This window comes from Cannabis sativa, chromosome 6 (assembly GCF_029168945.1).
Source record: "Cannabis sativa cultivar Pink pepper isolate KNU-18-1 chromosome 6, ASM2916894v1, whole genome shotgun sequence".
Taxonomy (NCBI): Eukaryota; Viridiplantae; Streptophyta; class Magnoliopsida; order Rosales; family Cannabaceae; genus Cannabis; species Cannabis sativa.
In genome coordinates this window covers 52,582,941-52,604,593 of record NC_083606.1, presented here as the reverse complement: position 1 = coordinate 52,604,593, position 21,653 = coordinate 52,582,941, and the positions used below count along the sequence as shown (strand labels likewise).

Genomic DNA, 21,653 nt, shown 5'->3' with positions numbered 1-21,653 from the left:
CATGAAACTTGTCTTCCCATCCCCAAACTTAAGATAAAATGTGTTCCCACTATGCGATAAAATTAAAGAAGAGAAAACAAACCAGAGCAGCTAGGACTACGGGTCCATAGTTGTATCACCACCATCAGTAGCAGGTGGATCGCCATCATTACCAGCAGGTTGTTTATATGGTTGCAGCTCATCAAGAGACTAGAATAATCAGTGTATGATGAATGGCGAGCAAAAGTGGCATAAAACTTAGCCCTTTTTTCAGTTCAATCTCCAGGCAACATGTCACTTATTGTGGCTGACATGTCGCTAATTTTTTTTTCAAATTTGTTTCACGTATTTCATGATTCCTCGACTAAATAAAATAAAAATAACAAAAAAAATAAAAAAGAAATAAAACTCAGTTCAAAAATTAAAACTAAAAACTAAAAAAACAAAAGAAAAGAAAATAAAAAAAATGTATGGGTTGCTTCCCATAAAGCGCTTTGTTATCGTCTTTAGCTAGACATTATTGTTGCTTCAAGTTTCTTTATTACGAAGCTATTTAGTCAACACTCCACTATCATCGATTCATGCCTTCAGTTTACGCTTGTGAACCTTTACAATCTCACATTTTTCACTTTTAATACTTACAAGGTCAGAAGGAAGTAACTCTCTGACTTTAAAAGGATTTTTCCATCTTGAGATAATGTTACTTGTCAATGATTTGAATTTTGAATGAATTGCCAACACTTGTTGTTCTATTGAAAACTCCTTCTTTAGTTTCTTTTTATCTCGAGGCTTCTTTTTCTTTTCTTTCTAATTAGTCTCTCAATCGACTTCATTGGAGTTACAAGACTCAACCAATATTGCATATATTCTCAGTATTGGATTGATTAGAAGACTTATAAATGTCAAACTTGATTTCTTCATCATTAGCACTCAAGGTTAAGTGACCTCTTCAAACATTTATAAATGCACCACCAGTTGCTAAGAAAGGGCGCCCAAGGATCAATGACATATCCTTGTCTTCTTCCATGTCTAGTACAACCAAATCAACTGGAAATACTAACTTAACCACTTTAATTAGGACATCTTCTCTTATTACCCTTGGATAAGTGAATGATTGATTAGCCAATTGTAACAAAATTATTGTGGACTTTACTTCACAAATACCCAATTTTTTGATTGCCGAAAGTGACATTAATTTATACTAGCCCCAAGATCACATAAAGATTTCTCAAATTTTAAGCCGCCACTCTCACAAGGAATTAAAAAGCTACATGGATCTTTAAGCTTTTGAGGCCGCTTTTTCTGAATTACGGCACTACATTCCTCAGTTAAGCTCACAGTTTCATAATCTCCAATTTTTTTTCTTTATCAACACCTCTTTCATAAACTTAACATAATTGGGCATCTGCTCTAATGCATCAATGAAAAGAATGTTGATGTTGATGTTGATGTCGATTTTTTTAAAAAAAAAAAAAAAATTCTAAGAACTTAGCAAAGTCCTCATCAAGTTTCTTCTTCATAAATCTTTAAGGATAAAGAATTGGCAGTTTATACATTGGAAGATCTTCCTTCTTCATAGACTTGTCAGTAGGCTTCTCTTCAGGGGTCTCTTCTTTGGCTTCTATTGGGTCTTCAACCTCTGACCGGTTGACTTATCTTCTACAGCCGCATCAAGTACTTTACCACTCCTCAGTGAGATGGCATTACATTGTTCTTTCAGATTGACAACTATATCACTAGGAAAACTACTATTTTTCTGCAAAGCACTCATAACATTGGCCAGTTGTCCCACTTGAATCTCAATTTTTTTATGGAAGTTTCCATGTTAGAAATATGAGTTTCTATGTTGTTCAACCTTGCTTCATTCTTGTTAAACCTCTTGTTTGTATCCATCATAAATGTACCCAAAATGTCTTCTAAGGACTTCTAATATTCTTGTTGTTGAGCATTAAATCCAGGAGGTGGTTGAAAGACGTTTTAAGTGTTACCATCAGAAAGATTCTCATGGTTTCTCAACCCCGAATGGTAGTAGTTAGGCATTAAATCACCCTTGTAGTTGTTATTGTAAGGTCTATTGGCCATATACTGTGCTTGTTCTACATTCATCTCAGGCCCTTGTGATGTAGATGCAGCAGCAACATTCTTTACAACTGATGTATTCTTCTGAGCAGCTAAGGTAGCCACTTTAATAGATAGTAGAAATTTGAGCTGCTAAATTTGTCATAGGATCCAATTCATGTAACCCAGCCACCTTTCTTGGAGTTTTTCTTTCATTAAGCTAATTATAGCTATTAGTGGAGATCTCCTCCACTAAATTAATGGCTTCAGTTGCAGGTTTAGACAATAACGCTCCTCTAGCAGCAACATCAATAGAAGTCCTAGTTGGACCATTCAACCCATTGTAGAAAATTGATACTTGCATCCAACTCTCATAGTCATGTTGTGGGCAGCGACATAATAAGTCTTTGAATTGCTCCCATGCTTCATAAAGTTGCTCTGAATCAAACTGTCTAAACTGCCCAATCTCACTCCTTAACTGTGCAGACTTTGATGGAAGAAAGAATTTTACCATGAACTTTCTGGCCATTTCATCTCATGTGGTAATAGAACCAGATTGCAGAGATTGCAACCAACTTCTTGCTCTATCCTTTAAAGAGAAATGAAAGAGTCGTAGTCTTATGGCATCATCAGTAACACCATTCATCTTCACAATAGCACATACCTCCATAAATATAGCTAGATGGATATTGGGATCTTCATTAGCCAACCCACAAAAAAAATTGTGTTGCATCATATTGATTAAAGCATGCCTCGATTCAAAATTATTAGCAGCAATGACTAGATTAGTAATACCATTCAGATTTTCATTCACCACAGGTAAGAAATAATCACGAACAACTCGTGGTTGTGCATCAGCTGGAGCTGGTTGGTTGTTATTAAGGCCATTGTTGTTATTATTGTTAATGGTTTCCATGGTGAAATTTAACTTTTTCTTCGTTTTCAACTGCTTTAGAGTTCTTTCAATCTTAGGATTCAGCGGTGTGAGTGGTGTGGCACTTCAATTTCTTCGCATAAATTGAACCGCAATGCAACAAATAAAATGAGAAACAAAATTAAATCTAATTTAAAACAAAAACTTTTAGTAATAATATTAGCAATAATTTAAGAATTTTTAATTCCTGGCAACGGCGTTAAAAACTTGATACACAATTTTTACTACAAGTGTATAGTATTGTTATAGTAAATTTTAATACTAAAACAGTTGTCGAACCCACAGGGATTGATTATTTATAAATTTTACTAATTATTATACTTTAATTAGATAATACAAAGTAAATTATAATTAAGAATAATAAAATATATGAAAAAATAAACAGACAAACAACAATTTTTAATTAGAAAGTAAAAACCTAAAGCATTGATTTTTTTCATTTCAAACTATGAATCTCAATTTACCGACTATCACAATTTTTCCTATAATTTGTAGTTTCAAGAATCCTAATGTAATCTATTAATCTCTCTCGAGTGATGATAGAATTAACTTTAATTAACTAACAAGATATCTCTATTTAATGTTAATCAATTAACAATAATAAAGTAATATGAATCTCTTTATATGAACCTTATACAAATAGTGAAATCTCTCAATCTCACACTTTTGCTATGTCATGCAATTCTAAGTCCGATTTTAGATTACCTCTCTCAAGTGTAAAACATAAAATCTCTATACTAATTAATGGTGATCAAGCATTAACAAGATGATAATTAATGCAAAATTGCATGAACAAATAGCAAGAAAAGTATGAGAATAATCTAAAAACTTTAATTCATAATCTAAATTAGTTCCATCAACACTCTAGAAAAAGTGTTAAGTTTATAATCACAAACATAATAACCACAATAATTATGTTCATAATTAAATAACTAAACAAAAGAATAAAGAAGAAGAAGAAGAAAAGAACTCTAATGATTGCTTCGAATCTCTTCTCTCTCGCTCTTCAATGTATTTTCTAATCTCCAAGTTGCTTATTTCTATCTCTCCAGTCATCCCCAAAGTCGAATTACATCATTCTTTATATAGGCTCAAAACAAGATAGAAAGAATCTATTTAGAATTATGATTTAAATTAAAAAATACACATACAACGTTATAGCGTAGAAGACCCAGCGCTATAACGCCATGCGGTACTCTCGAGGCTTTATTTTAGTGCAAAAACAAACATTTTTTTTTTCCAAAATTGGCGCTGTAGCACAACAATTTTGGTGCTATAGCCACATGCCATTTTTTGTCCCTATTTTACTACTTCGATCTTACTTAGTAAATTATGCATAATTTTCGCGTTCAGACTCCAAATGAGATCATTTAACATGTTTTGAAAAGCTGTGAACGAGCTCTATCATTTTGGATTTCATAAGCTCTTTGAAAAAAATGATATAAACATTGTCAAAAATGAGCTCAAAGATCTCAGTCATCACAAAATTATCTTTTAAGCACAAACCTATGCACTTGAGAAAACACATCAAATCTATACAAAAAATAAATACTAATCCATTTAATAATTGACTAAGAATGAGTGTACGAATGTGCACTCATCAGCATACGAGCCTCCCACTCGCACACACATGCACTTGCACACACTTGCACTTGACACACACGACTCACATGCGAGCCCCCACTCACACACACATGCACGCTCGCATGCGAGCCCCCGTCTCACCATCTTGCAGCCTCGCATGTGAATCCCTCATTACTGTGGCTCGCATGGATGCTCCACCACTGGTGTAAAGATTCCACGGCTCATACAAATGCTCCACGGCTCACCCAAATGCTCCCTAGCTTGTCCAACGGCTCATGGGCTTGCACAATGTCTCATGGGATCGCACATGTAACACCCTAACTACCTTAGGCGTATTACGTGATTTTTAAACGTACTGTGCAGCTCGTTGCTAATCAACGAGGTTTATGGAAAAACGTGATTAATTAAAATTTTGCTTTTTAATTAAACTTATAAAACAATATTACAAAAGACTCGGGATCCCGATTATAAAATTATTTACAAAAAGTTTTAACTGTTTATCTGTTACATAAAATAAAGGTCGTCTAACGACCAGTTACAAAATCAGCCTTGCTGTCCCGAGGATCGTACGCTCCAGGCCTAACCGCCCCGACATGTACAATCTCATAAGCTCGCTCACGGTCCATCAGCTATAGCCTTGCCATTACCTACACATAAACGTAAACTGTGAGTCGACAAACTCAGTAAGAAAAGCATAATAATACTCATACATAATTCTAACTGTCGTGTCCAACACGATACTGAGTCCCGCTACTGCCATGTCCAACATAATACTGAGCCACTACTGCCATGTCCAACATGGTACTGAGTTTTGAACGTTCATAGGGACGGTACTATTGACACGTAACAACCTGATCGGTCGAACCGGTCATACTCCGGCTGCTGGTCATACTCCAGCCTGTACCGACGTGTTACTATATCCTCCTGATCGGTCGAACCGGTCATACTCCGCTTGGTCATACTCCAGCCTGTACCGACGGGATACGTCAATAGCACGGAACCACCAACCAAGTGTCAGCCTGATCGGTCAAACCGGTCATACTCCGGCTGCTGGTCATACTCCAGCCTGTACCGACGTGACAGGGTTGGATGGTTCAAAGCCAACATACAACTAGTGTAATCTAATAGGCTTCCTACATGCACGCTAAACATGTAATCTACATATGCATACTGTTATACTAATCTTACCTGGATTCCGAATTCAGGTGTGCCGGTCAACCTGACTGGAACTGAAGCTGAGCGGCGGACATCGGCTCCTAAACCATAAAAATCACAACGCTATAAGTGACACGCTAAATCACTTCCCGGGGACTAAAACTAGGAACTAAAAGTTTCCCTATCGATAAAAAGCATGGCAATACCCCCTAAAACATAAAAACGAGGAAAACTAGGGTTTCTGAAAATTCCCCAACCGGTAGACCGGTTGCCCAACCGAATTCCGGTTCGGGAAATCGGGACACCCATCCGAATTCCGGATGCACAACGGAATTAGGTTCCTCGCAGGCAGCAACATCAAATAATCATATCTTGCACAATTCAACCCCAAATCACCTCAAACTTTCCAGACCTGTTCTATACCTTCCCTAGAACAAATCCAAGGCATCAAAACAACCCAGAAACCTCAAACCCGAAAAATGCCATTGGAGCTCAAGCTTTGAGTTCTAAACTCAAACTTGAGCAAAACCACCTAATCATGCATTTCACTAGCTTAATTCTACTTAATCAAGCTTATCTAAGCCTCTGAAAATAATTAAAAACAACAGCAACATCACAGAAACAGATTCACACTATTTTCACCAAAAATCACATTTTTGCATAGAAAACTCAAAGCTTTGAACAATCCTAACTAACATGCTTCAAACAGTTCATTTAACTTCAATTAGGCATGCTTTAAACCACATAAATTAACACAAAATCACAGCAGCAACAGCAACTAAAAATCATCATGCATGCATCACCATTTTCATCATTTTTTTCAAGAATTTAAAGAAGGAAGAACAAGGGCTAACCTAGCTTGCAAAGGACCTTAAGATGAGATGAATCAACAAGTAAAAATCAATGAAGAATTCAGCTCCTTGCTGCCCAAAGCTTCAGCCGAAAATGAGAGGAAAAGAGAGAGCTTTCTTTGAAAATTCTAATTTTTTTCTAAGTGTTTGTAAAAGAATGAAGGAAATACACATAATGCCACTTATCCCATTCCATTTCAGCCAAGTAAACATTAAAAATAACCATTTAATTTTCAAATAAAAAGCCACTAAAAGACAAAACACTAATGGGGCAAAAAGACCATTTTGCCCCTCCACCATAAAATCACATAAATCATACTAAAGGGGTATTTTTGGGAAATTCTGAATTCCCAGCCATTCCCGACATTCCCAATGTCTAAAACCCGTCCCCAAACTACTAACATACTAAGTTGTGATTTCTACTGAGCCAAACGCCGAGTTCCAAAATACCGGGCACCGAAAATGTAAAATATAAAAACTACTGAATAACATAATCATGCATTTCTGAATTCCATAAATAACAGTATATTAAATTATTTAAATAGCTATAAATAATTTCATAATTAAACATAAAAACCTACTAATTTCCAAATTAACTAAGCGGGCTTTACAACTATCCCCCCCTTAAAAGGATTTCGTCCCCGAAATCTAACCTGAATAACTCTGGATATTGAGCTCTCATATCTAACTCTAGCTCCCAGGTGGCTTCTTCCACCTTACTGTTTCTCCAGAGAACCTTGACTAATGCTATGGTCTTATTCCGAAGGACTTTATCCTTTCTATCCAGGATCTGCACTGGCTGTTCCTCATAAGTCATGTCTGGCTGTAGCTGAAGACTCTCATAACTGAGTATATGAGAGGGGTCTGAAACGTATTTTCTCAACATTGAGACATGGAATACGTTGTGAACTGCTGATAAGGCTGGAGGCAATGCTAACCGATATGCCACTTGACCTATCTTCTCGAGAATCTCGAAAGGTCCTGTAAATCTAGGGCATAACTTGCCTCTTTTCTCGAAACGTTTAATCCCCTTCATCGGAGATACCCGTAAAAACACATGTTCCCCTACTTGGAACTCAACATCTCTGCGTTTCGGATCTGCGTAACTCTTCTGTCTGCTCTGTGAGGCAAGCATTCTAGCTTTTATCTTCTCTATCGCCTCATTGGTCCGTTGTACTGATTCAGGACCTAGGCATTTCCTCTCCCCTGTCTCATCCCAGTGGATAGGGGATCTACATTTCCTACCGTACAACAGTTCATAGGGATCCATCCCTATCGTACTCTGATAACTGTTGTGGTAAGAAAATTCTATTAACGGTAGATACTTACTCCATGAGCCTTCAAAGTCCATAACACAGGCTCTCAACATGTCCTCCAATATCTGAATTGTCCTTTCGGACTGACCATCTGTCTGAGGATGGAATGCTGTACTAAATTTTAGCTTTGTACCCATTGCCCGTTGCAAACTTTGCCAAAATTTGGAGGTGAACTTCGGATCCCTGTCCGAAACTATAGACTTTGGTACCCCGTGAAGTCTTACTATCTCTCTGACGTACAGTTCTGCCAACTGATCCACTGAAAACGTTGCTCTAACCGGCAGAAAATGAGCAGATTTCGTAAATCGATCCACCACTACCCAGATGGAATCAAATAAACCCGTGGTCCTAGGTAACCCGACCACAAAATCCATCGTAATATCCTCCCATTTCCATTCTGGTAGGGTTAGAGGCTGCAACAACCCTGCTGGTCTCTGATGTTCAGCTTTAATCTGCTGACAAGTGAGGCATCTCGATACGAATTCTACCAAATTCTTCTTCATACCGCTCCACCAGAAGTACGGTTTCAAATCTTGGTACATCTTGGTGGTGCCGGGATGCAGAGAATATGGGGTAGAATGAGCCTCCTCAAAGATCTCATTCCTAAGTTCCACACTGTTCGGAACACAAACCCTGGCTTTATACAAAAGCATCCCACTGTCTGACACTGAAAAGTCCTTGGCTTGACCAGCCAATACCTCATCTCGGATTTTCACTAACTCCGGATCTGTCATCTGAGCGACTTTTATTCTTTCCAACATATCAGATTGCAGCGTTAAGTTGTGAAGCTGACCTACCACAAACTCAATGCTGGATCTAACCATATCCTCTGCTAGCTGAGGTGAGATCTGAACCATACTAACTACTTGCCCGGGACCCTTTCTGCTCAGGGCATCGACCACTACATTGGCTTTTCCGGGATGATAGAGGATCTCGCAATCGTAATCCTTCACTAATTCCAACCAACGCCTTTGTCTCATGTTCAAATCCTTCTGAGTAAAGAAATACTTGAGACTCTTATGGTCGGTATAGATCTCACACTTCTCCCCGTAAAGGTAATGCCGCCAAATCTTCAGTGCAAAAACCACTGCGGCCAATTCTAGATCATGAGTCGGGTATCGCTGTTCATAGTCCTTTAACTGACGGGAGGCATAGGCGATGACCCGATCGGCTTGCATCAACACACACCCCAAACCCGGTTTGGATGCGTCACAGTAAACTACGAACTTCTCCTTGTCCGAAGGCAAAGCTAGCACCGGAGCAGTAATCAACCTCTGTTTTGGCTCCTGAAAGCTAGCTTCGCACTTATCTGACCAAATAAATCTCTGATTCTTCTTTGTAAGTTCGGTTAGGGGCATTGAAATTTTGGAGAACCCTTCCACGAACCTACGGTAGTACCCAGCTAAACCCAAGAAGCTTCTGATCTCTGTCACTGTCTTCGGTCTCGGCCAATCCCTGAAGGATTCAATCTTTCCGGGATCCACCTTGATCCCATCTTTACTCACAAAGTGCCCTAGGAAGGACACCTGAGACAACCAGAACTCACATTTCTTGAACTTGGCGTAAAGCTTATGTTCTCGAAGCCGTTGCAGTACCATCTGAGGATGTAACTCATGCTCCTCTTCTGATTGAGAGTACACGAGGATGTCGTCGATAAACACAATCACACAGATATCGAGGAAATCCTTGAATACTCTATTCATCAGGTCCATGAATGCTGCAGGAGCATTGGTTAGTCCGAATGACATAACCAGAAACTCGTAGTGTCCATACCTAGTGCGGAAAGCCGCCTTTGGAATGTCCTCCTCTCGGATTCTCAACTGATGATAACCCGAACGGAGATCAATCTTAGAAAAGACCGTCTTCCCCTGAAGCTGATCGAACAAGTCATCGACCCTAGGTAAGGGATATTTATTCTTCACCGTCAGCTTGTTCAATTCCCTGCAGTCGATGCACATACTCATAGATCCATCCTTCCTCTTGACGAACAAAACCGGGGCTCCACAGGGTGACACACTGGGCCGAAAGAACCCTATGTCAAGCAACCCTTGGAGCTGAATCTTTAATTCCTTAAGTTCAGCTGGAGCCATTCTGTACGGGGCTTTGGAAACCGGTTCCACCCCTGGTGCCAAGTCTATCACGAAATCAATCTCCCGCTGGGGTGGTAACCCTGGAAGTTCTTCGGGAAAAACGTCCAAAAATTCCCGAACCACTTTGATGTCTTCTGGCCGAATGGTATCTGGCCGAGTGGTGTCCACCACCACGGCCAGAAACCCTAAGCAACCACCGTGCAACAATTCCCTAGCTGACATAGCCGAGATCACCGGGATCCGAGATCCCTGAACTGAACCAACAAACACAAATGGTTCTTCACTTTCCGGTTGGAAGACCACCATCTTCCTTTTACAATCAATGCTCGCTGAATAATTAGATAGGAAATCCATTCCTAAAATAATATCGAATTCGACTAAACTCATCTCTATCAGATCAGCGCTTAACTCTCTACCATCTATCCTGATCGGCATAGATCTAATCCACCTATTGGAGATAACCAATTCTCCGCCAGGTAACAGGGTTCCAAACCCTAATTCATATCTATCATAGGGTCTACCCAATTTACTAGAGATTCTAGCAGCCACACAAAAACAACCTTGACCCAAGCACTCACCCGGAGAATGCCTCTTACTAATAAGACACTCCAGTAGGAATAACGGGTCTTAACACTACCCTGACGATCGTCTTGATTCTGGTTCCCTCGGAACCTCTTGTTCTGCCTCGAGCCACCAGATGCAGTGGATGATTCCTCCTCCAGTCCATGGCCGAACCACTACCTCCCCTGCTGAAACCTGACGCAGGAGGGGTAGGAGCCCCGCCACATTCCGAAGTCCTAACTGATTCCACATATATCTAGCTGCGCCCTCAGCTCACCATGCTTTCTCCGCCATCTCCGCATAGATGGTCTTATCGTCGGTAGTGATCATAAGGTCGTACTTGATCTTCACATTAAGTCCATCCCGATATTTTTCTTTCTTACTAAAATTGGTTGGCACAAATCCCGAGGCTAACCTCGCCAACCGGTTGAACTGAGTAATATATTCCGTCATGCTCATATTCTCTCGCTGGGTCAGGTGGGCGAACTCTTTCCTCTTGGCGCTTCTGACCGCCTCGTTATAACATTTAACGCTGAAGAGTTCCTAAAACCTTTCCCAGGTCATAGTAATAACGTCATGGATCTGAGACACCATGTCCCACCAGACCAGAGCGTCTACTTGAAACTGGAAAGTGGCACACACCACTCTGTCATTACCGGTGACACCCATGAAGTTCAGGATCTTGGTAATCAACGTCAGCCACTGCTCGGCTTTCATCACGTCCGGACCTCCCAGGAAAACCGGAGGTGCTTGCTTCCGGAACCGCTCGTACAAAGGTTCCTATCTATTGGCCGCCACAACTATCTCGGCCTGGGCAGCAGGGGCAGGTGCCACTGGAACTACGGGCACTGAAACTGCGGGAGCACCCTGCTGTCTCACCCTCTGAATCTCGAGGTCTTGCTCCTCAATCCGGGCTTGCATCTCCGCAAACCGCAACTCCCAGTTCTGGGCTTCCTGATTGACTTGGGCAGCCTGCGGCGAGTTAACATCACTCCAACCGCGAACCCTGCCCCTGGGACCTCTACCTCGGCCCAAAACACTTGAGGGGAACTGAGCTCCTCGACCTTGATCTGACCCGACTGAGATGCCCTGACTCCTAATATTTCGTTTGGCGTCCATCTAGTATGAACCGCCTCGAAATCCCGAGTTGGCACTTCAGGTCACGATCATCGAGAGCTTACTAATGCCGCTTAATTTGGAAATTAAAAACGAAACATGCGCCTATTCTACTATCAGGCTACTAACATGCTTCCTAACAGGCTTTTCTTTTTCATAACTGAATAAAATAAACTACTAAAGCAATAAAGGCTTACTGAACCGTGAAACGAGCTAACTGCTGATGATGATTGTACATGTCGTGACGATCTTCGGAAGACAACCTGGCGGCTCTGATACCAAATTGTAACACCCTAACTACCTTAGGCGTATTACGTGATTTTTAAACGTACTGTGCAGCTCGTTGCTAATCAACGAGGTTTATGGAAAAACGTGATTAATTAAAATTTTGCTTTTTAATTAAACTTATAAAACAATATTACAAAAGACTCGGGATCCCGATTATAAAATTATTTACAAAAAGTTTTAACTGTTTATCTGTTACATAAAATAAAGGTCGTCTAACGACCAGTTACAAAATCAGCCTTGTTGTCCCGAGGATCGTACGCTCCAGGCCTAACCGCCCCGACATGTACAATCTCATAAGCTCGCTCACGGTCCATCAGCTATAGCCTTGCCTTTACCTACACATAAACGTAAACTGTGAGTCGACAGACTCAGTAAGAAAAGCATAATAATACTCATACATAATTCTAACTGCCGTGTCCAACACGATACTGAGTCCCGCTACTGCCATGTCCAACATGGTACTGAGCCACTACTGCCATGTCCAACATGGTACTGAGTTCTGAACGTTCATAGGGACGGTACTATTGACACGTAACAACCTGATCGGTCGAACCGGTCATACTCATTCTTGGTCATACTCCGGCTGTACCGACGTGTTACTATATCCTCACGATCGGTCGAACCGGTCATACTCATTCTTGGTCATACTCGGCTCGTACCGACGGGATACGTCAATAGCAGGGAACCACCAACCAAGTGTCGGCTGATCGGTCAAACCGGTCATACTCATTCTTGGTCATACTCCACTGTCGTACCGACGTGACAGGGTTGGATGGTTTGAAGCCAACATACAACTAATGTAATCTAATAGGCTTCCTACATGCACGCTAAACATGTAATCTACATATGCATACTGTTATACTAATCTTACCTGGATTCCGAATTCAGGTGTGCCGGTCAACCTGACTGGAACTGAAGCTGAGCGGCGGATTACTGGCTCCTAAACCATAAAAATCACAACGCTATAAGTGACACGCTAAATCACTTCCCGGGGACTAAAACTAGGAACTAAAAGTTTCCCTATCGATAAAAAGCATGGCAATACCCCCTAAAACATAAAAACGAGGAAAACTAGGGTTTCTGAAAATTCCCCAACCGGTAGACCGGTTGCCCAACCGGAATTCCGGTTCTGGGAAATTCAGGACACCCATCCGGAATTCCGGATGCACAACCGGAATTCGGTTCCTCGCGACGACAACATCAAATAATCATATCTTGCACAATTCAACCCCAAATCACCTCAAACTTTCCAGACCTGTTCTATACCTTCCCTAGAACAAATCCAAGGCATCAAAACAACCCAGAAACCTCAAACCCAAAAAATGTCATTGGAGCTCAAGCTTTGAGTTCTAAACTCAAACTTGAGCAAAACCACCTAATCATGCATTTCACTAGCTTAATTCTACTTAATCAAGCTTATCTAAGCCTCTGAAAACAATTAAAAACAACAGCAACATCACAGAAACAGATTCACACTATTTTCACCAAAAATCACATTTTTGCATAGAAAACTCAAAGCTTTGAACAATCCTAACTAACATGCTTCAAACAGTTCATTTAACTTCAATTAGGCATGCTTTAAACCACATAAATTAACACAAAATCACAGCAGCAACAGCAACTAAAAATCATCATGCATGCATCACCATTTTCATCATTTTTTTCAAGAATTTAAAGAAGGAAGAACAAGGGCTAACCTAGCTTGCAAAGGACCTTAAGATGAGATAAATCAACAAGTAAAAATCAATGAAGAATTCAGCTCCTTGCTGCCCAAAGCTTCAGCCGAAAATGAGAGGAAAAGAGAGAGCTTTCTTTGAAAATTCTAATTTTTTTCTAAGTGTTTGTAAAAGAATGAAGGAAATACACATAATGCCACTTATCCCATTCCATTTCAGCCAAGTAAACATTAAAAATAACCATTTAATTTTCAAATAAAAAGCCACTAAAAGACAAAACACTAATGGGGCAAAAAGACCATTTTGCCCCTCCACCATAAAATCACATAAATCATACTAAAGGGGTATTTTTGGGAAATTCTAAATTCCCGGCCATTCCCGACATTCCCAATGTCTAAAACCCGTCCCCAAACTACTAACATACTAAGTTGTGATTTCTACTGAGCCAAACGCCGAGTTCCAAAATACCGGGCACCGAAAATGCAAAATATGAAAACTACTGAATAACATAATCATGCATTTCTGAATTCCATAAATAACAGTATATTAAATTATTTAAATAGCTATAAATAATTTCATAATTAAACATAAACAACTGCTAATTTCCAAATTAACTAAGCGGGCTTTACAGCACAATAGCTAATGGGCTCCCACAACAGCTCATGGGCTCGCACACCCAATTGTCCCTATTCAGTGGCCTTAGTATTTTGTCCATAACTCTCTCGATATATGTCAGAATTGAACGATTCAAAATGTGTTGGAAAGATGAGAAAGAGATCTATAGATTTTATGTTTATGACAATATCTAACTTCGAACGCATCATTATGAGAATCCTCCAATAATTGTAACTTAGTAAATTGATCTTACTAGCTCTACTCGTGAGTTGTTACGGGGTTGACCTCCAAGTTGCGTGGGTATACCCCAAGACTTGCAAGCATTAATCCCTGATATGAACGAGCCTTAGGTCACACGTGTTGATTCAGTCATTCCTCCCCCAACTCTTACAGACAATATCTCTCGACTGCCAAGACTAATTGTTGACTAATCTTGAAAATCCACTCTGTCGATTTTTGGGGTTAACACACCTCATAGTGGTGTTAGACATCATTGGTGCTTAATAACAATATTTTTTTCTAAATTATCAAACAGTGAATACAAGTAAAGAATTTGTGTTGACTTCGACTATTATTAGTTATGTTTTCTTTAAGAAGAATTTTTTTTTTGTTCTAAAATAAAAGGGACATTATTCTTTAGCATTATATATTAGTCTATTTTATTTGAGAGAGTGTCCACAAAAATACTTTCTATCAATATCTATTCTATATAAAGTGTGCTTATATAATCGAATTCTTGGTTTATGAGAAATTCATGGGTGACTTTTTATTTATATTAAAAATTAAATGGTTTATTAATAAAAATAAAATAATTTATGAGAAATTCATGGGTCACTTTTTATTTATATATAATATAATAAATCCCATTAAATCTAAAAAAAATACAATTGGGTTTTTGCTTTGTAAATCTACTATTAGTTTTTCTAAATATACTTATGTTATTTAGCTGGATTTTATTCTAAATAAGAATTTACTACTATTGATATATATATTATATATATATATTGCTAAAGAATTTTTCTATTTGTTTTTTTTTTTTGGCTCGATCAGGTTATAATTGTTTGCCTCCACATTTGAATCTGAATATATAAAATGTAGCTATATAAACGAATTCTTGGTTTATGAGAAATTATTGAGTGACTTTTTTAAAAAATATTTTCTTTTTTATATAAAATGTGGCTATGTAACAGAATTCTTGGTTTAATGTTATTATTTATTTTTCTGTCAAAATATTAACAGAATATTCTAATATTTGACAGAATATTTGATTAGAAAACGTTAATTATAATTAATTAATTTTAGCTAAATAATCCTACCAAAATTTAGTGTGACAAATTTCTCTCTCTAGAGCAAAAATCCTAGCCTCCAACACAACCTTTACCAGTTTATAACCTTAGTTATAATTTCTTAAGCTATATTTTATAATTATTTTAATTTTCATTTTAAAATTTGAAAAATACTAATGAAGACAACATGCTACATATTATACAAAAGTATTGCATTTATATATCCCACGATATTTCAAAAATAATTTGGAAAGTTTATCTTGAATTAATTATTAATATGTAATATAAGATATTAGTTATTATATTATTACATCAAATAAAGGAAAGTTCTAGCGGTGCTTCTACTTTCTAATCATCTCTTGGTTTCGGGCAGAAAGTCATATTCATGTGTTATGTGTACGTAAAATTTTTGTTAATAGGACAGGGAAGAGAGTATAGTCTTACAGAACTTGAAATGTGAACCTGAGCTGTCAGTATCTACATAAACCTCAATTTTGGCTTCTTTAACCAGCTGCCACACACAAGTTACTTACTCTGAATTTATAACCATTTATAATTTTTTAACACTCAAAAAGTTGCCAAGTTTGTTTTCTATAGCTCTACTTATTAAGGTAGAAAAATATTTTTAGATTGATTCCTCTATTCCGTTTATTAAATGAATTATTTTCAAGTTGACACATTAACTTAAAAATGACACAATAATGACATACTACAAAGTATACACTTATATTCATTCTATTTATTGAGAATCAAAACTTTAATCTTCTTCACTAGATTAGCCAGACACATACAATATTTGGACATAAACACAGGACACATATTATAACTCAAACTCAGAAACACTTAGTCAAAACTTGAATGAATAATGCCACTCTTTTAAGTTTTAAGATTGAATAGGACAAGGCAATTTTGGTTATTGTATTATCATTGTTGCTACATAGTTGATCATTTGTAGATTTTTGATGTGAAATTTTGTATTGTGAGCTTTTTAGAGTTTTTAATAGATTTCAATGAGTAATAGATTTATATAATTATGCTTTGAATAAATTTTGATAATGTTGTTTGGTGGATTCTTATTTCGTCATTAGGTAACATAATATTATTATTCGTTAGGTCTGTCACAATTATTAAGTGAGAATGAATCAATTTAAAAACATTTCACTATATTGAAAGGTGAGATTGATTTTAATATGAGCTTAATTATATTTTTTATTTTGCATATCTATTGTTATATTTGAAAATAGGTGAATAAATGACTACACTATATACAACAATTAAAGACATCACTCCAACTACAGAAAGTTGGAAGAATAAAATGAGAGTGTTAGAAAAATTTGAAAAGCAGGCAAATAAGAGTTAATTTATCACTCAAATATCAAATACTTAATGTTAGCAGACAAAAAAGGTATACAATCAGTTAATTTAGTATTGAAATTGTCAATACTCTCCTAATAAATGCTATATTTTTCGAATTTTGCCTGTACACGCGTTGCAACAAATTATTATTTCATAAATATATATTTTTTCCTTTAAAATGCAACACAGGGTAATGATATTGAACCTAATAACTAATAATATATATTTTTTAAAATTTTTAATTGTATCACATTTTAATAATGTAGAAAAAAAAACTAGCATAAAATTTAGTATACGTGCCTCGCACGTAACTTTTTGCTAATATATATATAAATACCAATAAATTAGTATAAGCGCATCAAATTATATTATAAGTGGGGAATGAAGTAAAATATAAACCTGAAATTATTATATTATTATAATTGTTATATATATTTTTTTTAATTAGAAATAATATATTTGTGTTAAAAGTAATAATTGAATAGTATTGAGTATTTTTTGTAATTAATATGAAAAGATTAAAATTATTGATATAGATAAGTAGATATATAGAGGTTTCAATAGTTACATTTTTAGTGTAACCATCATGGTTACATTTTTTTAAGCCATTGGATTACTATTAAATGGTTGTGATTGATTTGGAAATTAAATAAAAATAAATAATAAATAACTTGTAACCTGAAAGTAACCTAATCATTTATTTCCTTATAAAACTTTAATTAAGATTAATTATATTTTAAAATTAAATTAATTATAATTATTAATTAATTTTTTACAATTTATTACTATATAAGGATCTTTTAGCAATTTATTTTTTTATACTTAAATTATTTAAAATTTTATAGCAAAACTTTTTATAATTTAAAATTATACACATATAATTTCATAATTTAAATTTTATTATACTTGTAATCTTAATTTTAAATTATTACACTTAATTATTAATTTTTTATTTAAATATTTAAAAAGTAAAAAATAAAATAAGTTGAAGGATTTTTTAGAAAAAAAAATGGTTGCACTCGTTATCGATTGATTAGCTTGAGGCCTCATACTTAGTTCATATAATTGTAACAAAATAATTAAATATCATTTAAAAATAATTAATTATTTGAAAATTTATTATAGGAAGAAAATTTTAATTTGTGTCAAAAGAAGTTTAATTTTTGTAAAAAAATAAATTTTATTGTAAATATTATAATTAAATGGCTTAATTATTAACATAATTCAAGTAAGGATTTAAATATAAATTAATTGCTAAAAGAGGTCTTGTTAAATATTTAATTAATTATTTTAAGAAAACAGTTAATTATAATTAAATAATTCTAAAAAATGAATGTCTATTTAATTAATTATTTTAAGAAAATAGTTAATTATAATTTATTAAATCTAAAAAGGAAAGTCTACCTATTAGTAACCTGCTATTACAGGTTAAAGAAAATTCTAACCATGTGGTTACAATAAAAATGTAACCATTGAATAGTCACACACATATATATATACTAGTTAGAAGTTACGTGCCGAGGCACGTAAATATTAGTTTTATTTAAAGTTTAGTTCTTTATTTTTATTTAGATTTATGTATCTAAAGGTATGATTATGCGAATGATTTGTTTTATTAAAGTAATATTTATACTATTATATTTGGTTAGTAAAATATAATTGGATATATATAAGTCATAATAAAATAATATTTATTATTTACTTATAGAAAATATAAAAGAACAAGATATAGGTTTTGTAAAATTTAAAGCAAGTATTATGTAACAAAAATTAAAGAAAATGTGCGATCTTAAAATAGAAAAAATTATCAAAAAAAGTCTTAATATATGGAATATTATTAGAAAAACTAAAAAGAGTATAGTAAAACTTCTTCCTAATCTCCCATTGGTTCAGCTGCTTGAATGGTGAGTTTATTGTACTTTGGACTCATCGTTCGTTTTGGATCTACATACAACTGAATTCTCTATTTTTTGGTCGATAATTTCTCCGTAATTTTTTTAGACAAACAACCTATGTTTCTGTAAAAAATAATTAGTAATAAGATTTATTATACTTTTATTTATGAAAATGTATAAATTTTATATATTTATCTTTTTATATTTATCTCGTCTGAATATAACTTTAACTGAACTGCAATACATAAGAATATGTTTTCCGCAACATCTCCAAACATCACAACATCTAGCAAATCGGTACCAAAGGTGTTGTTAATTAAGGCCATTTGAAAAGAATTGTGATATGTATGTTCTTATTCTTTTCATTGTTTTTTGCTTTTAAAGAAAAAAAAAAGAAAAAAAACGTATTCAACTTGATATGATGTTATCATGCCAAGAGCAAGAAAACTAACCTGTCAGTTTTCAATCATCTAGTACATCAAAGAAACTGAGAAGTGGTTTCTCATACAACCTGTCATTTAGGTTATAACCATCTTCTCGATGACATACTTCTTCAGTTAAATCACCCCTAGAAGGATAGCTATCTCTCTGAGAGATATTAAACAATCTGTTTGCTGGAGTTCTCAAAGAAACAGATTTTAAACAAAAAGGCAAATTCAACAAAATTTAAAAAGAAACAGAGACAAAAAAAAATCTACTGAAACACACCTTAAATTCTTCTATCTTCACTAAAGGGATCATCATCTCACTAAACTGAAATATTGCTATATAAAAGAGTTTAGATTTTAGAATCAACATTGTTTACAATTTATAAAAAAGTGAGAACTGAGAAAGTGAATATGCTCCTTGATTAATTTTGAAAACATTTAAATTACAAAATTTTGTTTAATTCAGTGAACCATGCTGCATGATGAGTTTCAGAATTTGTACAATTAATGAAGTTAAATGATAGCAAACAACAAAATTAGTTTACTCGGGTAGAGACAAGAAACAACACCTTTCTGTTGATCAAGTTGAGCTTTCAAAGAATTAGCATTATCCTGAAAACAAACAAGTATTGTGTAAATGCTTAATAAACAACAATATGCAAGCAATTTGCACTACGCCAATTACGTTGAACTTACTACAAAAGATTTTCTCATCTTTAGAGCTTCACGTGTAAGATTCTCATCTCCTTTCTCCAAGGCAAATTGTGCCTTGCGGTACCTAAGTGAGAGCACAATACAATGTAAGTTCAGAAACTCTCAGCAACTATTTTGGAAGGAAGAGTTATTCGTTGCAGTACTATTCCTCAGAAGCTTGTTGGGCAGCTTTGTACTTATTCTCCAACTGCTTTTGAGACGCCAATACCTTAAAATGATCAAAAGGGAAAAAAATGATCAATTATAAATGAAGATAACTTGAGAAACTACAAAAGTAATGTAGCTTTAGCTGGAGTAAAAGAAGCTAATAAAGAGGTTAGCTACAGTCCAAGTCCATCACAAAAACCCTTTTTTCTTTTCTTTTTTGGCAATATATGAAGAAAGAAAAACATGATATACCAAAAAGGAAATAAACTATAAGGGTAAGAAAAGGACTGGAGAATGTTGAATGAACAAATAGCAGTAGAGTATAGAGCTTATTTGTGATGTTGCCTGACGCATCTTTGTTAAGTTATCACTCATTTCGATAACTGTTTGATCCAAAAAAAAAATTGGGATCTTCAAAGGAACTTATGACTGCATTGGCATATGACTGGAATAGGAATATAAATGAAAGAAAGAGAATGAATTTATGATTTCAACAAAACAGTCCTAGGAAAAAAAAAATCATATTCAAATACATATATCTATAAATATTGTAAAACATATCACCTTGACAACTCTAGCAAACCAATCAAAAAGATTCATACGGGCACCAAGAGCACCACCACGAATTTTATTGGAGCGAACTGACTTGACTACCTCAACTTTGAATTTTCCCACTAACCAAAATGCTAAAAATTAGTAAATGCAGATACTTTTGCTAAACACTTTAAATGAACTCCAATCAATCAAAATCATCAAAGCTAGATAATTTCAGTTTCACAATAATGTAATGAAGTTACAAATTTGCAAAACAATACGAAAAATTATCAAAGCTAGTTTTTTTATTATATCAATACCCACTGAATTCGAGCCCCAAAAGCGACTCAGTTTGTGAACGAATTGAAAATTCATGAGATGCCTAGACATAAAAATGAAGATAGGGAGAAACCCAATAGAGACGACGTACCTCCGGCACCGAAGAAGGGCGTAGTGAGAGGCCTCTTAACCACACATAGTCTAAGGCTGTTAGTAGAGGAGGAAGAAGAGGCAGGCGTGGACGCCAGGGTTAATCCCGTAAATATTTGTGGTTTGACGGCCATTGTTGGAGCAAAATTCAGTTCAAATGCAGCGATTGGAATTTGACTCCTTCGAATTTCTTTGATTGGAATTTAACTCACTCTGCGATTGGAATTTGATTTCTTAGAATTTCTCCGATTGGAATTTAACTCACTCTGCGATTGGAATTTGGTTCCTTTGAATTTCTCCGATTAGAATTTAACTCTTTTGAGTTTCTCCAATTGGAATTTCGTTGCGTGAGATGATGAAAGGATATATTAATTGATTGGGAATGGGTTCACATAGAGAAAGAAAAAAAAAATCTTTTGTGGGATTGTGATGAGAGTAAGATTCTAATTAGGTTAGGGCAATTTGAAATAATAGTACATAGAGAAAGGGATAGTTAATGGAGGATCAAACCTACCATATTTAACAGAATATTCTTTTATTTTTAAAGTATATTCTGTTAAACCAAGAATTGACGTTAAACCAAGAATTGTCGTTAGATAGGTACTTTTAATATATAAAGATATATATATCTTTATATATTA

At 35.5% G+C, this 21,653-nt stretch overlaps 1 protein-coding gene and 1 non-coding gene across 7 annotated transcripts; one reads left to right on the top strand and one right to left on the bottom strand.

Moving 5' to 3' along the window:
* Positions 1–2,411: 2,411 nt before the first annotated feature.
* On the top strand, positions 2,412–2,518 carry LOC115696078 (small nucleolar RNA R71). Its single transcript, XR_004007676.1, has one exon. It is a non-coding gene; the product is annotated as a small nucleolar RNA R71 (small nucleolar RNA).
* A 2,446-nt stretch (positions 2,519–4,964) lies between these two features.
* Positions 4,965–21,609, bottom strand: LOC115695932 (membrane-associated protein VIPP1, chloroplastic). 6 transcript variants are annotated; one of them, XR_009688417.1, is made up of 7 exons: positions 21,014–21,037; positions 20,614–20,723; positions 19,885–20,110; positions 19,758–19,800; positions 19,469–19,524; positions 19,213–19,374; positions 4,965–5,202 (listed from the first exon to the last, which is right to left on the bottom strand). XR_009688417.1 is itself a non-coding variant. In XM_030623029.2 (5 exons), coding segments are annotated over exons 1-4 (309 nt in total). In that variant the 5' UTR covers positions 21,147–21,609; the 3' UTR covers positions 19,584–19,800; positions 19,885–19,965. The 6 variants fall into 6 exon arrangements, 2 of the variants coding, with proteins under 2 accessions (XP_030478889.1, XP_030478888.1); XR_009688414.1 differs by having other exon boundaries at positions 19,213–19,524; XR_009688415.1 differs by lacking the exon at positions 4,965–5,202 and adding an exon at positions 11,300–12,267 and having other exon boundaries at positions 19,213–19,524.
* Between the last annotated feature and the right edge of the window lie 44 nt (positions 21,610–21,653).

Bases quoted from the DNA above. Each gene is read 5' to 3' on its own strand.
- LOC115695932 (XM_030623029.2), bottom strand. From the start codon at position 21,146: ATGGCCGTCAAACCACAAATATTTACGGGATTAACCCTGGCGTCCACG. The intron at 20,724-21,013 runs GTACGTCGTCTC...CATTTTGGTTAG, and splicing joins GCCCTTCTTCGGTGCCGGAG to TGGGAAAATTCAAAGTTGAG. The intron at 20,111-20,613 runs GTGATATGTTTT...GATCATTTTAAG, and splicing joins GGTTTGCTAGAGTTGTCAAG to GTATTGGCGTCTCAAAAGCA.